At 59.5% G+C, this 16,113-nt stretch overlaps 1 protein-coding gene across 2 annotated transcripts in view; it reads right to left on the bottom strand.

Moving 5' to 3' along the window:
• Positions 1-1,222: 1,222 nt before the first annotated feature.
• LMX1B (LIM homeobox transcription factor 1 beta) overlaps positions 1,223-16,113 on the bottom strand; it is a 77,892-nt gene continuing 63,001 nt past the window's right edge. Inside the window, exons 3-8 of one of the 2 annotated variants that reach the window (XM_087822916.1) lie at positions 10,090-10,322; positions 8,405-8,586; positions 8,059-8,136; positions 7,847-7,913; positions 5,772-5,936; positions 1,223-5,493 (exon numbers count right to left, since the gene is read on the bottom strand). In XM_087822916.1, coding sequence (XP_087679042.1) covers positions 5,336-5,493; positions 5,772-5,936; positions 7,847-7,913; positions 8,059-8,136; positions 8,405-8,586; positions 10,090-10,322 — 883 coding nt within the window. In that variant the 3' untranslated portion in view covers positions 1,223-5,335. The remainder of the gene's footprint in view (positions 5,494-5,771; positions 5,937-7,846; positions 7,914-8,058; positions 8,137-8,404; positions 8,587-10,089; positions 10,323-16,113) is intronic. The other variant, XM_087822917.1, reaches the window with a different exon arrangement.

The following is a 16,113-nucleotide window of genomic DNA, read 5'->3' as shown; positions in this document are numbered from 1 at the left end:
CTCACCCACGGAGCGATTTCCACAGACACACACACGCACACACGCACACGCACACACACGCACACTGGCACGCCTCAAGGTACTCGAGGAGCCTGGAGGCTTGAAGAACACACTTTGAGAGGCAAATTCCTTTGGGTATCCGCCATCTCCACCCATCCCCCACCCCTGCCACCATCTCCCCTGACCCAGTCCCAAGTGCTCCTGATACTCAGCGTTTGGCCTCTGCCTCCCCCCCCCCCCCCCCCCCCCCCCCCCCCCGTGTCGCATCCCCTAGGGCGAGCTCCCCCACCTGGTTGTTGAACACCTGGGTGCTCAGCCTCTGGTCCCTTTGAGGCCCAGCCCTGCTCCAGGACATGCCCACTTAGATGCCCCCAGAGACCCAGAGCTGCACTCGCTCCAGACCAGAGCTCAGGTGCCGTCAGGGAGCCAGGCGCCTAGAGGCTGCTTTCATCTCCCTCTCTCCCCAACATCTTGGGAATCCATCTCCTTTCTCCCCAGTTACTGCCCTAGTCAAAGCCACTGTCACCTGTCACCTAGGTGAGAAAGGTGACTCCATTGACCTCCATGCCTCCAACCAGTCCACCTGACCTAATTGGATCCATTCTCCACTCGAGGAGGGGCCCTGGATGGCCTAGCTCTGCCTCCAGCCCCATTGCTTCTCTGCCCCCCAAACTTAGCTATGCTCGGAGTTTAGATCCACAAGTCTGCCCACCTGGGAGGCTTTGTACAGCTGGGACACTCTCATCCGGTTCCTGCCCTGCTGGGTAACTTTGGGTCTCAGCTTGACCTGTGGCTTCTTCCAGGAAGCCCTCCATGATGCTCCACCCCTCCAGACGAGGCTGGGCACCCTGTAACAAGGCCTTGCTGTCCCTCAGCTGAGCTCATATCACACCGTCTACTTCCGTGAATCAGGGGCCACCAATCCCTGGTTCTCAGCCTGGCGGCAGGCACTTAAAGGCTCTTCACGTTGGCTGGGTGGACGAACGAATGAGTGTTGAGGAGTGAGATGGGATGTGTTTGTTTTAAGGATGGAGATGGTTCAAGGTTGGGACAGCTCAAGGATGGGGAGATGATTATGAAATAGGACAAGAGAATGGGTTGGGCAAGACCAGGGACACTCCTTGACCCGCTCTCCCTGGCAGCCATCGAGAAATCTGCTAACATCTCACACAGGAGTGGCTCAGGCCCAGCACAGCCCCTCCCCCCAAGGAGAGTCACCACAGGCGTGTACAGGTTGGTTTATTTACAAATATACTGATGTCTCGTCGTTGTTGTTTCCATTTTCTGCTTTTGTGGGAAGAGCGGAAGGTGAGAGTGGAGGGCAGGGTGGGTGGTGGTGTGGTAAACGCTAATAAATAATTTAACAATGACAAGTTATTAAATAAAATGTGTCTGGGGATGGTGGGTGGGCAGTGAGAGTCTGTACAAGGAAAACAGAGGAATGGCCAGTGGCCCGGTCCCCACACCCAGCTAGGCTGGGCTGCTGGGGGAACCCCAGTGGGGTGGGGCACCAGCAAAGAGGCTCATTGGAAATGGCATCTCCCAAGAGCCAAAGGCTGGAGGGCCCTCCTGCTCCCCGGCCCCCAGGCTGTGTGCGCCTGGGGGTGTGGGTCTGTGAGCCTCCGTGTGCGTCTGGGTGTGAGTGTGTGTCCATGTGCGTGCGTGTGAGCGTGGACCCCCTTCCCCACAGGGCGAAGTGAGCCCCAGAGCTGTGGGTTCTCCCAGACGGGAGGCGAGGTCCTCACCCCAAGTGCTGCCCAGAGCTCAGGCTGGGGCCAGGCAGGGCTGGCCCGTTCTCCCTCCTCCACGGTTTCCTGTGTGTGAAGGGAGAGGGCCACCAGCTCCAGATGGGCAGGCAATGCAGGTGAGCCCCCCGAAGGAGAAGAGGCTGCCCCAACCCCGTGCTGGGGGCCCGACTCTGCGGGGCCCTGCTCATCTGGACATGGCAGACCCCCTGCCCCAACCTCCTCCAGGAAGCCTTCCAAGATGCCCAGCCCACTTGCACTAACCCCTTCTCTTACAGGCTCTGCTGGATCCCTGGTCTGACCCTTGGGAGCCCTGGGTCCCTCTGTCCGTGGGGAAGACAGACGAGGCTCTGGCTGGTGGCACCAGCCAACCCTCTTGTCCCTCCTCTGCCCTCACTCTCTGTCACCTGGGGCAGATTCCTTCCTCTCTTTGAGTCTCAACTTCCCCTGCCTGCCACTCACTTTCTGTGTCTTCCTCCAGAGACCAGACTCTTACTTCTCTCTTCCCTCAGGCTTCCCCCCTCCCCCCACCACAGTGATGATGGTCCCTCCTCTCGGAGGGGAGGGGGGTCCTGGCTACTTACCGCCCCCCAAGTCAAGGCTGTGCACCCTCCCATGAGACGAAGAGCCTTCTCCTCTTGGCTTGCCCCACGCCCCAGCTCGCCTGCCAGCTCGCTGTGCTTTTGCCAGGCGACCCGTAACACTTGCCTCCCATCTCTGGGCCTCAAGTTCCTCGTGTGAGAAATGGGTCCTCAACAAGGTCTGGGGCAGAGTGTCTATGTCTCTCCTCCTAGGAGAGAGCCCCTCAAGGGCGGGCCCTACATCTTGTTTATCTGAGTCTCCACACCCAGTCCAGGGCGGGGCAGAGTGAGCATCGGAGACTGGAGACTGGGGGAGCCTCAGCAGACAGTGAGGGAGTTACCCAACCACAGCTGAGGGTGACTCAGGCACAAGGGGCTCTCTGAGGTCCCTTCTGGCTTTGACATGAGTGTCATGAGCATGGGTGTCCCTGTACCAGCCCCTGGGGGAGGGGGCATAGCCCTGGCTGGACTCGGGGTTTGTGAGGCCCTGGAGTGGCAAGAGTGACTTAGATGAGTCATGCCCCTGACCCAGAGGTCATTCAACCAGGCAGAGAGGATGAGGGGCTGGCATGGAGTCCCTGTGCCTCCAGCTCTGTCACTGACTGGCTGTGAGAGGGCTGGCCGGTCCCCTCCCGTCCTGGCCGATTTTCCAGCTGCAAAATAAGGATGGGAGGTGAACTAGATGCCCCATTCCTGAGGTTCCTCCCAACTTAAGAGTCTGGGAGAGGCCAGGTCTCCTGGGGACTGGGGCCTCCACCCCAGCCCTGCCCAAGCGCCCCCATGACCAGACTGTGCGAACGCAAAAGGCAAAGGGCAGCATTGCTCCAGAAACTGGCGTGGCTGCCCAGGACCAGGAGATAACAGGGAAGCTGAGGCTGCAGGACATCAACTGAGGTCCCCGTGAAAGCTCTGTGTGGAACAGGAAGAGCCCGAGGGCCAGGCTGGCTGCTTAGCCCGAGGGCTGATGCTGAGCCTGGTCCCCCCTCTGACAGCTGCACTGGTGACAAGCAGGGTGAGGTTTTCACACAGGAGCCAGAAGGGGCGGGGAGATGGGCCCAGGTTGCTCCGGGGAAACTGGGGTTTCCCCAGCAGACAGAGGAGCAGAACCACAGAGCAGTGAGGGTCCCAGTGAGGGCCAGGCAGAGGGTCCCAAAGGCGGGGCCGGCCAGTGTCCTACTTGCTCAAAGGCTGGACAAGCAGACCTCAGGGTGGCAGCCGAGGGCTCTGCCTTAGAATTAAAGGCAGGGCTGTGAGCACCTGGCTGAGGACACAGTGACCTCCAGGGGTCACTGAGAGCAGGGCCCATCAGCCTTACCTCACTTCCTCTTTGGCAGAGTTGGAGTTGAGTGAATGGGGGGGAGGGGGTTGATATAGTGTATTTGGCTTCCAGCAGCTCGAAAAACAGGGCTGAAGTGCAGTTGGAATGCATCACCCAAGGAGGGCTGGTTAATGGGCCAACACCAAGCAGGAAGAGGCCCTGAGGGTCCACAAGCCTTGGGTGAGAGGCACTGGGCTATCCCCCCCCCCGCCCCCCCACAGAAATGTGGCTTAGCTGTCACGTGTGTGATGGTTAGGGGATTCACTTACAGAAGGGTGGGGTGAGTTCCCAAGGTGATGTGATCTAAACCATTAACTAGATCTTGGGCCACATTAACAGAAGCAGGGCACCTAAAGCTGGGGAGGTGATGGGCTTGCTCACTTTGGCTGGTTGATGTCAGTGGGAAGATTGGGTTATACGTACTCCACGCCTTTAGAGGGAAAGCTGGAGCCCAGCTGTGAGTACAGTTTTAAGAGGAAGAGCTGAAGAAACTGGAAAAGCCTGGCTTTGAGAAGCAAGGACTCAGGGCTGAAAAAGGCAGAGGTAAAATCAGCAGAAAAGGGCAGCTGACTTGGGTGCCTGATGAAGCAGTGGGCTCCTTGTCACAGGAGGTATGCCACAAGAGGCAGAGGTGGCTTGAGGAGCCAAACATAAGATGCAGTGCCAAGTGGGTGACTTGTGAGGTCCCTTTCCACTTGGAGGCTCTGCCATTTTGCCCAACTCTGCCTGGTTCTGAGCACTGTGTCTCTGCCCTTGGAGCTGGTTGGTGGCTGCCCTGCCTGCTCCGGCAGCCCTGGGATACATCTGAGGCCACCTGCTTCAAGCTCACCCTACCCTCTCCCCTCCTCCCTTCCCTCCCTCCTTCCTCTCCCATCACTGTAAGAGGGCTTCCTTCCCAGTCTGGCCTCCTTCCCCTTCCTGACCCAGCAGAGCTGCTCCACAGAGGCCTCTCCATCTCTCTCAGTGTCTCTATATCTCTGTGCATATCCGCAGTAAGTGTGCCTTTAAGTGTGTGTGCACCCGCACATGTGTGTCTGTCCCCTCAGGTCTGCCTGGCTCTGGCTACCCTCCCCAGTGACTCCCCCTCAGGGCAGAGCCACCGTGGGCCTGGCACCTGGCAGGCTCTTCCCCACCATTACTCCAGGCTCTGACTGCTTTGAGGGGTGATCCTCGGCTGGCAGGCCTGCCTGTGGAGGTGGGGGAGGTGGGCACCAGCACAGGGTACAGGTACCCACGCTTCTCACAGGTAATAGGCCCTGCACACACATCGTCCTGGGGCACGCACGGGGCCCTGCCTCGGCCTCAGCCTGGGCCGTGAAGCTTGGCTGGACACAGAGAGGATGTTTAAAAAAATAGAGAGAATTTAAGCTTCCCAAAAAAGATGGGGACAGAGGAGGCAATGGAGGCCGAGGTGGGGCTAGGAGGAGAGTGGCTGTCCGAGAGCTCTGGGTTCCTGGGGGTGACAGGGTCTCTGTGGGCAGGACACAGCCCCTGTCCAGGCTGTGCTCATCTGCCTGTCCGGCTGTGCCCAGTGGGCACTCTAGCCAGGCCTGGCTGGCCGAGGGGAGGGCACCGTATGGCTGTCTGTAGAGTCTATGCGGGCAGCGGGGCCGGGGTGGCGAGGCTGGCCGCTGTGGCCTGCGGCCCCACCCCAGGACCCTAGCCCAAGTGTCCGTGCGGCCAGCTGGCTCTCAGGAGGCGAAGTAGGAACTTTGCATGGAGTAGAGCCGGTCGATGGGGTTCCCTACGCGGGCCTGAAGGGAGCCCACGTCGGAGGAGCCCAGGAAGCAGTCGCTGAGGCTGGTTAAGGAGGTATCGCTGTCGATGTCGTGGAAGATGGAGTCGTTCCCTGGGGGGCAGAGGGGACGTCAGGACGGGAGCGTGGGCTGAGGCCCCTGGGGACCCCGTTGGCCCTACGGGCTGTGTGGCTGGAGGCGAGGGAGGCACAGGATGACCTGTCCGCAGCGCCTGACTAGAGGGGCTGGCACCGAAGGAAGGGTGTCGGGGTGTCCCCTTCCTGTTGGGAAGAGGCTGGTGGGCTGTGCAGGCGCTGGGGTTGGAGGTGGCCCCAGGCCTGCCAGACCAGGCAGGGAGCAGGGGTGATGCTGGGGCGGGGGGGCAGCTTACCATAGGGGTTCATGTGGTCACCTGGCATTTGGGGTGGCGTGAGGCCCTGCTGGAAGGGGTCACTGCTGCCATAGGGGCTCTGCTCCATGGCCACGATCTGCTGCTGCGGAGGCGCCAGAGGCGTGTAGGAGGCCATCATCCCTTCCATGCGACTCGACAGGACCTCTGGGGGCAGAGCAGCCTTCAACCCACTGGCCCTGCCTGCCCTGTCCCCAGGAGCCCCACAGGTGGACCCCAGGCGTCCCCAAAGACCTCCCACATACCCCGGCCCATGCAGTCCCTCGGACCTTCTCCCGACTCCCCCAGGGACACCCCACACCCTGCGGCCGAGGTTGCCTATGGCCTTTCTGGGCCCACAGGACCATGGAGCAGTTATCTGAGCCCCTCTCCCCCTCCCCAGACACGCACTCCAGGTCCTTTTCCAGAATCAGTTTCTCAAAAGCCAGAGCCCGCCCCTCCCCACTTCCTCCCACCCCCCAGGTGCCCTGCGCTCCAGGCGCTCAGGCCCTCTGCAGAGACACCTAAGCAGGCAGTAATGACTCAATGTGTGGGTGCAGCAAGCACCCCACGTCTGGGAGCATCAAGATGGGGCCCGAACACCATGTAGCTTAAAGAACCAATGAGGGGAGGGGTGGCTTGCCAGGCTGAAGGGCAGTAGAGGCCGGGAGGAAACTGCCTGGTGGCGGCAGGGAGCCCAGTCCGTGGGGCCGGAGGTAAGGAGAGAGAAGGCCGGGCGTGGGGAGACATGAAAGGAAAGATGGTGCCTGGGGGGCCGAGCCGAGGCTGCAGGAAACCAGGCAAGTGTCTTGGCCAGGAGGGGCTGTGGAGAAAGGCTGGGAGGGTGGGCAAGGAGGTGGGGACCAAGGGGCGGAGGGAGTCAGGTGGAGGGTCCTCGGTCCCCGTAGGGAGATGAGATGTGAGGAAGACAGCAGCTAGGAGGGGCCTGGGGGACATGGACAGGAGATCAACCCTGGACTTGGCCACTGAGCAGATGCCCTATGCGAGGGACAGGAAGGGTCAGAGGTGGCTCCCAGGCTTCTGGTGTGGCGCTGGGTGGGGGGGGGGCATTAGCTGAGGCCGGTTGGGGGAGGAGGGGGTGTTGTGTGCACATGGCAGCTGGGCAGAGATGTGGAGTACAGGGTGGCCGTGATGAGCTCAAGGGAGCTGAGGGACATTCTTGGGGAGGCAGCTGGGAACACCAGGGGCGACACAGCTGGCAAGCTGGCTGGGAGACCTGAGGCAGTGTCTGGGAAGAGGGGAAGAACTGGGTCTGAGGTCAGGGCCATGAAGCCCTGGGTTCAGCCTGGAACACTGACCTGGCCCCCAAAGTCCTGGATGAAAGGCCCTGGCATCTGCCCTGGAGCCTCTGCCTCACTTCGGAGCAGGCACCTCTGGGGCCCCCACCCCACTGCAGCAGTCTGAGAATTCCCTGTGCCTCCCTTCAAGGCCTGGAGGGTTCCATGTCCCCACGAGACTGGGAGACCAGCCCTGGCCCAAGCAGTTGGCAGATCCCAGTGTTGGAGGAGGCTGGCTTCTGCCCTTCAACTGGCCCCTCACTGCCCAGCAGGAGCCCAGCCTGACCCCTTAACACCCTGCAGACTGTCTCTGGAGACTCCAGTCGTTTCTGTTGTGGGCAGCGGGGTGTATGGTCACGGTGAATGTGTAGCGAGGAGCCCCACACTTCAGGCTGAGGCCCGGCTCTGCCCCTTACTAGCTGAGCAGCCCCGACAGGGCCTTAGTCTCACTGAGCCTCAGTCTCCTCATCTGTGAAATGGGACATGACAATGCCCTCCCTCAGGGATCTTCGAGAATTAAGTGAGAGGGAGCATGTCAAATGACGGAAACAGTGCCTGACACGGTGACAATGAGTAGAGGATCGCTGCCCACCCTGCCACCTTTCCTCCTGTGTCCTGTCCCCTGTGGTCACTGCCGCCTCTCTACTTCACTGATCTCAGCTGGTTCCAAGGCAGCAGCTCCCTGAGCTCCGACAGCTTCGGCAGAAGGATTCTTGGGAGTCTTGTTAGAAGAGACTGAGCCGGGCCCCTGGTCCCCGCGCCAGCCCCAGCCCGTCTCACCTTGGCCCAGCCGCTGCGAGTTCTGCTGCTCCTGCTGCTGCTGGTGCCGCCTCGCCAACTTCTTCATCTGCAGAAGACGCAGTTCGTGCCAGTCCCTGACCCTTCCCGCCCCCCCGCCCATAGCTGTGCCCACCCGCCCACATCAGGCCGTGTGTGTTGTGCTTGTGGCCCCCACTCCACTTCTGTTCAGAGAGGGGCGGGTGGCACCTCACCTTTGCTCTTTGGTTCTGAAACCAGACCTGGACCACACGCACGCTGAGGCCTGTCTCTGCTGCCAGCGTCTCTCGGACCTGCCAGGAGAGGGAGATGGGGAGAGTGGGAGAGGGGAAGAGGAGGAGAGGGGGAGGGGAAGAGGGGGAGGGGGGAGGGGGAGGGGGAGGGGGAGGGGGGAGGGGAAGAGAGGCAAATGGGTCAGGCCCCCAGGGAGGTGGTGGGTTGGGGGGAGGATGGATGAGTGGGGGGTGGAGGGATGTCCCTGTCCCCAGCAGGAGTGGCAGGGGTGGTGTCCAGAAAGGCAAGAGGTGTGGGTGAGCGCCGCCCCCAGCAGCAGCCCCTCACCTTTCGGCAGGGCTTGGACGAGACCTCGAAGGAGGCCTTGAAGGCCCTCCGCTGCTGCGTGGTGAGGATGGTGCGGGGTCGCTTGGGCCTCCGTGGGTCCTTCCCGTCGTCCCCGCTGCCCTTGCTCTGGCTGCCCTGGCCCTTGGCAGGCTTCGTGTCTCCATCTTCGTCCTCACTCTTTACTGTGGGGACACAGCCCAGCCTGTCAGCCTTGCACCCTCGGGGACCTGCCGCCTGATGAAACGCACCGCCTCCCGGACACCTGCCCTGCCTGGCCTCTGGCGCCCTGGAGACCCCGTCGGTCCAGAAGGCCAACCTTGGGGAAAACCAGTTCCGCCAGCCCAGCGCCAGCCAGGCCCCAGGGCCCAGAGAGCCTTCTTCCTGAAGCTTCCAGGCCTGAGAAAGGACAGGCAAAGACCACGCTCCAGATGTTCTCACACAGGAGTATCCATGACCGTGGCAGACAGACAGACACATCAGACACACTGGTGCTCACACTTACAGCCTGGCACGTGGACCCACCAACACTCGAGCACATGCAGCTCACAGACGTATGCACACACACAGGCGCGTGCCCACAGGCAGGACGACCAGGCACCCACACACCTGAAGAGGAACCCTGCCCAGGGCTGGCCAGAGGATAGATGGATGGGTGCTCACCGCCTCCACCAAAGGTCCTGGCAGTGACATGTGCTGATCCTGTGACATGGGCTCCAGGTGATCCCGAGGGCCCAGGGGTCATCCCTTCTCCATGCTCCCTGCTCCAATCCTTCCACCACCCCGGAATGACAAGGTGCCAGCCACCGCTCTGATTTTTCCCACTTTAAGAGTCCTTCCTGGCTGACCCTTCCTGCCAGGAGGGCTCAAAACTGGCACAGTCCTCTGGGACTGGGAGCAGAGTAGAGAGGGGCCTTCGCCCTGGGAAATGGGGTCTTTCCCTCCATCACAGAGAGCCCTAGGCTCCCCATCCATCTGGGAAACAGGGAAGAGCTCAGGGCTGCTGCTCCCATTGCTGAAGGCCTTGGGGAGCCAAAGGCAAGGGGACACATCAGATCCCTGCCTCTCAGCCAACAGCAGCCTGCAGACCTGGTGCTGTGCCACCGTGGGGGCCAACGCAAGAAAGACAAAGAAGGAGCATGGTGGGCCAGAGAGCAGGTTGTGTGTGTGCACACATGTGCAAACCACAGTACATGTGAGCATGTGGCTAAATGTGTGCATAGCCATATGCATAGTGCTTACTGCATGTGCGCACTAGGTTATGCACACACACGTGTGTGTTTGCATACCTGGGAGTGAGTTTTTTGCATGCTTGTGCATGGGAAAACATGCCTACACATGTCCATGTGCCTGTGTTTATACACTCTTGGGCATGGGCACTCACATGTGCATTTTATGTGCTTGTGTGTGTGCATTTATGATCACATGCATGTACACATATGCACAGGTATGTCCACAGGTGCATTTGTGTGTCTGTGGGAGTGTGTGCACATTAATGTCCATGTGTCCCTGTCCCCATGCACGAGTATATGTGAAGACATTAGTGCACATGTGCACACAGATGTGGGTGCGTAGTCTGTGTAGCCCAGGTCCTGGGTCATGAGTGGGCTTCCCCGCAGCTTCACCCGCCCGCAGCACCCTGCCCAGCCGCCGGCCCTGCGCCGGCCCCCGGCTCCAGCCAGGCTCACCGGAGTCGGACTCGTCGGGGCTCACAGAGCTGAGCAGGTCCTTCTCCTTCTCGTAGTCACCCTTGCACAGCAGCTGGCCCTCCTTGAGCACAAACTCATCGCCCTTGCGTAGCTGCCGCTCACAAACGCAGCAGCAGAAGCAGCCCAGGTGGTACACGCACTCCAGTGCCCGCATCACAAACTCCGTAGGGGCGATCTTCTCCATGCAGCCGCTGCACTTGGCTGCGAAGAGCCTGCGGGTGCACAGAGCGGGCACATTAGCTGGGCTCAGGGGTTCCTCCCAGGGGTCATGCCTCCCGAGAGCCTCTCCCTCCCACCACCTTGACCCTCCAGCCCAAGTGGGAGAAGACCTCCCTGGGCACAGAGCCATGTGGGGAGGGCCCTGCAGCCCTACTCTTCTGGCTTGCAGGACCCAGTGGCCTCAGGGTGGGCGCTGGGCATCCTGCCCAGAGGTGCCCTCTCGTGTGTGTCAGCTCAGGGCCCTTCCTGCTCAGAAACACAGTGGCCACTAGAGGGCAGAGTACAAGGTTAGCCTCAACCCTTCCCCGGAACCAGGGTGCCCTGCCCACAGGTCCAGCCGCCCTCATTCCAGGACCTGCTCCACCTCTCCCCTGCCCCTCCATCACCCCCACATCCAAGCAATCCCCACCCTGTTCAACCTACCACCCAGCATGGGGCCCTCCTCTCTTTTCTGAGTGACTGTCCCAGTCTCCTCCCTGGGCTCCTGGCCCCTCCAACCCTTCACCCTGCAGGATGAGAGCCAGAAAGATCTGTCTAAAACACACACCGGTCATGCTGCTTCCCTGCTCTAGACTCTTACATGGCTCCCTAGTGCCCTGGGGAGGACATCAGGTTCCTGAGTCTGGCACTCAGAACCCTTCACAATCCTGCCTCTTCTCTCGCCCCCTCTGCTCCCCCAGGCTGTGCCCCACGGAACAGCCTGCAGTTTCCCCAGAGCACCGAAACACTGGCCTTTCTTTCTTTCTCGGGCCCTGGGCTTGGCTAACACCTGCTTTCTTTCTTTCTTTCTTTCATTTTCTGGCCCTGGGCTTGGCTAACACCTACTTATCCTCTGTTCAGTTCAAGCACTGCTGCTATGAAGAGCTGTATGTACTGAGCATGTGCGGCACCCTGCTCTAAGTAAGCACTTTGCCTGCAGAAACACATTTAATCCTTGCAGCAACCCTACGAGACAGGAAGAAACACTAATCCCACTTTAGAGATTAGGAAATTGAGGTGCTGAGAGGTGGAGTCACCTGCTCAGAGTCACATGAGTAGTAAATGAGCAGAGCCGACTCTGAGCCTGGACCTAATCTGGTCCCTCCATGACAGAGTGGGCCCATCTCCCCTCTTGGGACACACAGCCCCGGGGGCTGCAGAGGCTCTGAGCAGCTCGGCTCCTCCTGCGCCCACTCCCACTGACCGCTCTCCTGGCCGCCCAGCCCTGCCGCGTGCCCTGCTCTGTGGGAACTCAGCCTCAACAACACTTTGATGGAAAAATTTATGAAGAACCAAATTATTGCTGCTGGGAGGGAATTAAAACCATTTTTCATTCCCCGCGTCCCCGGGCCACGTCTGTGGGCGCCACCTTGGGAGCGCTGCGCACATCCCATCCCTCTTTATGGGCCGCCATCGCAGGCACAGATTACAGCTGCAATTCTCCGCTAATCGGTTCTGGAACAGCCATAAATGCGAGCACTCGGCCTGCCTCCCTTCCCGGGGCTGCCATCAGCGCCGCCCACAGTGAGCTGGCGAGGTGCCGCGGACAGGGCCAGTCCTGTCTGCCTGCTGCCCCTGGCACCGGCCTCGGCCCTCAAACTGGGGGCACCCCCAGCAACCCTGCCATGCCCTCTAGTCTGCCCCACAGACTCCTACTCATCCCGCGATGCCCAACTCCAACGCCACTTCCTCTGGGAAGCCTTCTTTGATGGCCCAGTCTTGGGAAGGTGGCATCCTCGGTGCTCATCTGAGCTTCTCTGGCCTCAGTTCCCTTTACCATAAAACGAGGTGTCAACAGGATATCCCTCAAAGGGCTGTTGTCAGAATTCAGTGATGCTGTTCATGTCACTTGGCGTATGAGCGTCACATGGGAGTGACAGCACGTGCCCCTATCAGTGCTATGGGGTTCCACAGGCAGGGCCTCGCTGCACCTCATCCTCAGGGAGCCTCTGTGAGTGTTTATGAAGCAGGTGAGCAGCTGCGGGGTGTGGGCCGAGGCTCAGGCCTGGCTGTGTGCTCCAGGCAGACAGGACCCTCCAGCCTACACAGGGTGTGACTTCGCAGGAAGAACCTGAGCTGGATTTGGGCTCTGATTTGGCCGTTTGGCCGGATACCTCTGTTCAGGGTACAACCTACCCAACTGTCCATGGCAGCCCCAGGCAGAGGCCCCATCCAGCTCTGCCCAGGGGCTGGCGAAGGAGCCAGGCTTGCAGGGCATGCTGCTCTAGGGACACTTCTGTCCTGCCCTAGCACTGCCCGTGTCCCCTCCCCACACTCCACCTCCTGTCCTCGAGGCTCCAGTAAGGTTTGCAGCGGGCCTGCGGCCCACGAGTGGACAGGCAGGGGCCGCATCTCTGCACCAGCATGGCGCGGCCGGGCTCAGGCAGAGGTCAGCACACCTCGGGCGGCGCCCCTTGGGCTGGGGGAGGGGCCGCAGGGCAGGTGACCCGCATTTGCAGGCGCTGCCAGGGTGCAGGCGCGTTCAGAACGGCCCCCGCTAATGCCTTGGCAGCAGGGGGTCGATTGCTACTTTCTCCAAACTCATCAACACAATCTATTATTAATACTTCTCCAAAGGCTCAGCGCCGCCATTACCGAGGCAGCGCCAGCCACTCGGGGCGTCATCTGTTATCTAGATTGCAAAAACTCGGGAAATAAAACAAACTGCGCACACTTTATAAACGGAATGTGCCATCCGTTTGGTCTCTGAGCATCTCTCCTCCCAATAAAACATCAGGGGGGACACATGAAATACTCGCTCCCAATTATGGGGTGCCTTTGTCTGCCATGCAAGGGTGAGAGCTGCTAAGAGCATGCGTGGGAGGGGCCGGAGCAACAGTGGGGTCCCCTCCTCTCCGCGAGCCCCTCCCACCAGGAGGAAGCGGTAGAAGCAGCACTGAGAAGCAGACCCAGCCACGGGAGGGTGGCACTGGCATCAGGCGGACTCGGGCTCAATGCCTGGCCCCACCACTTCTGGCTCTCCCCGAGCCGCAGCTTACTTATCTGTATAATGGGCTTCTCAGTGTGGAGACGGGCGAGCTGCCAGCCTGGAGGGGTGAGCACGCAGGGAGTGCTCCGGCTGGGGCAGGCCTCTCCAGGGACGCTGCAGACACTGACCGGAGGCAGAGGGGGTCAGGGTGGAAGGACTTCCTGCCTCCCTCCCCCTCCCGCCCCTCCCGCCCCTCCTGCCCCCAGGGGCTCTGGAGCCCGGGGTGAAAGGCCCTGATCTCAATCCCAACTCAGCCACTCACCAGCCCTGTGGCTCGGGGACCTTGGGTAAGTCAGTCTCTGTTTCCGCATCTGTAAGATGGGACAGCAGCTCCCGCTCCTCAGAAATGAGCTAGGGATTCCAGATGGGGCTGGGCGGCAGGGATGGGGCTCAGGAGGAGCTGCCTGTGGCTTCCCTGCAGCTGCGTGCCCTCTCAGTGTCCCCCACCCTTGCCCCCTACTCCTGCTCCTCTCCAGCCCAGAAACCGCAAATCTAGAGGGCAGCTTCGTGACATCACAGGCACACGGGCTTGCTGGTACCCACGTAACCCACCTCCCCATTTTCCATGTAAACTGCCACGTCTTTCCTCACAATTCCCTTCTGTCTAGATCACCAGCCCCTCTGCTCACAATCTCTGCCCCCAAATACCTGCTGATGCTCTGGCTGGGGCACCCCTTCTTTCAGGAAGCCCCCTTCTCCTCTCCTGCGTCCCCCTCTGAGTTCCCTGTTCTCCCCCCCCCCATATTGTAGCACTTATACTAGGGACTCTGCCTTAAATATTTCCAGGTTCACTGTCCCCTTGGTCACCTCTGTATCTTCAGTATTGAGCAAAAGGCCCTGAATACAAAAAGGCGAGTGATAAACGTTTGTTGAATGAATGCTGAGCCAACCAAGACGGTCCTGGGCTGCCTGTGAAGCGGGTGAGGCGCCCCCACCTGCCTGGGGAGGCGATGCTACCTGGGAGGGAGCAGTGTGGGGGGCTGTGGGAGGCAGGCAGTCTGGGCTCCATCCTGGACCCGTAACTGTTATGCTGTGTGACTTCGGTCAAGACATTTAATGTCTCTGAGCCTCAGTTTCTTCATCTGTGAAATGGGAATGATAGTACCTACCTGTTGGGTTGTTGGAAGGGCCAGCACAGCACCAAGGGCACTCTACAAGAGCTGGTGTCTGCCCTTCTCTTGCCCCACGTGTGTCCGACATGCCTTGCCCTGCGGTCTGAGTATCACACCTGTGTCTGCCCCCAAGGCTCTGAACACGGTGGGGCAGGGCCTGATTCACCCCGAGTTCTCATTACTCAGCATAAGCCTGGTCCCTAGTAGGTGCAGCTGAGTATTTAGATTTTTCTTAAACCAAACTGAACATCTTCCCCTCACAAACAGCCCTGCCCCTCAGTCACCTGTGATTGTGGAGCCAAAATTCCCTTTTTAGAGATGTCCTTTCCTTGAAGGGTCCCAGGCTATAACTTATCTCCATCTCTAAGCTTTTGTTGGGTGTTTTTTTTTTAATGCTCAATTTATTAAATTTATTCAGCTAATAAGATTCCGAAACCAATTTTTTCTGGAGCATTTGAACATGGATTACAAATCTGATCAATTAATTTCTCTTAAACCACTGACCGCTGCAGAGGTGCACACAGTAGAGCTGATTCCTTCACCGCTGATAAAATTGGCTTCTTAACGTCCTGGGGGGGGGGGGGGCTGCAACTTCTCCTCAGGGGTCGTCATGCCCACATCTTGGAGCCCATACAACATGTACCAGGCCTGGAACCCCGGTGCTGTCACTTCCTAGCACTGGAACTTCACACAAGTTTCTTCTCCTCTCTGAGCCTCAGTGTCCCCATCTGTCCCACGGGGATAACGGCTGGGCACATGAGATGGTTTAAATGAGTGGGGATCATGGTTCCTGGCATCGCCTCTCCAGGACTCCCAGCACCGCAGTCACTGTCCTTGCTGAGTGGAAGCTCCTCTGCCCCCCCCCCCCCCCACTGCCCTGCCACCCCATACCCATCACCAAATCTTACAGTTTATGTAGCCCCTTGCTGGGCTCTCAGTCCCAGAGCATGCGACAATTTCAGGAGAAGTCCAAACACCCAGTCATGGCACTCAAGGCCCCACGCTACCCCGGTCACACCCCGCCTCGGATCCTCTGCTACAGTTGCCAGCTTCTCACTGCCCCTGAACATGGCAGGTTCCTTCCTGCCTCCTTAACGCTGAAAATCCCACCTGCCTCCAAGGCCTGCCTTCCCTCTCCCTTTTCTTTGCTTATTGTTTAAACTCTTCTTCATCCTTCAAGATCCAATATAAGTGTCACCTCCTCTGTGAAGCCTTCCCTGATGCCCACAGACCCAGATATTTGTGTGTCTGAGCCCCCCCCCCCGAAATCAGGAACTAGGTGGAATTCACCTCCACTTCCCTGGGCTCTGGCACGGAGGAGGCGGTGAGTGAGTGTTTGTGGAATGAATGAACTACCTTGTGAGAAATGGAATGAGCAGCCAGACAGGACAAGAGAATCTTGGATACTCTGCTTCTGGGGGGTCTGAGAACGCAATTAGGTAACAAGATAAGTGAACTCACCCTCCCCTGATCCAACCCCCTTCACAATTATACAGCCTGGAGTCCAGTGTCCTAACTTTTATCAACAAGTTATATACATGATTCTTTTGGGCTGGGAGTCCTCCAGCAAACCCCCAACAGCACCTCATCCCTACCACACAGGGAAAGCCCCAGGGGTGCCATGTTGTTATTAAATGACTCCCCTAACCATCGGTGAGTGGGCCAGGCCTGGACACTTGACCAAGGTGGGCCAATCGGACCCTC

This window comes from Miniopterus natalensis, chromosome 12 (assembly GCF_054644295.1).
Source record: "Miniopterus natalensis isolate mMinNat1 chromosome 12, mMinNat1.hap1, whole genome shotgun sequence".
In the NCBI taxonomy this organism is placed as follows: Eukaryota; Metazoa; Chordata; class Mammalia; order Chiroptera; family Miniopteridae; genus Miniopterus; species Miniopterus natalensis.
Note: the sequence above shows the minus strand (reverse complement) of the source record. Positions and strands in the feature narration are given on the sequence as shown.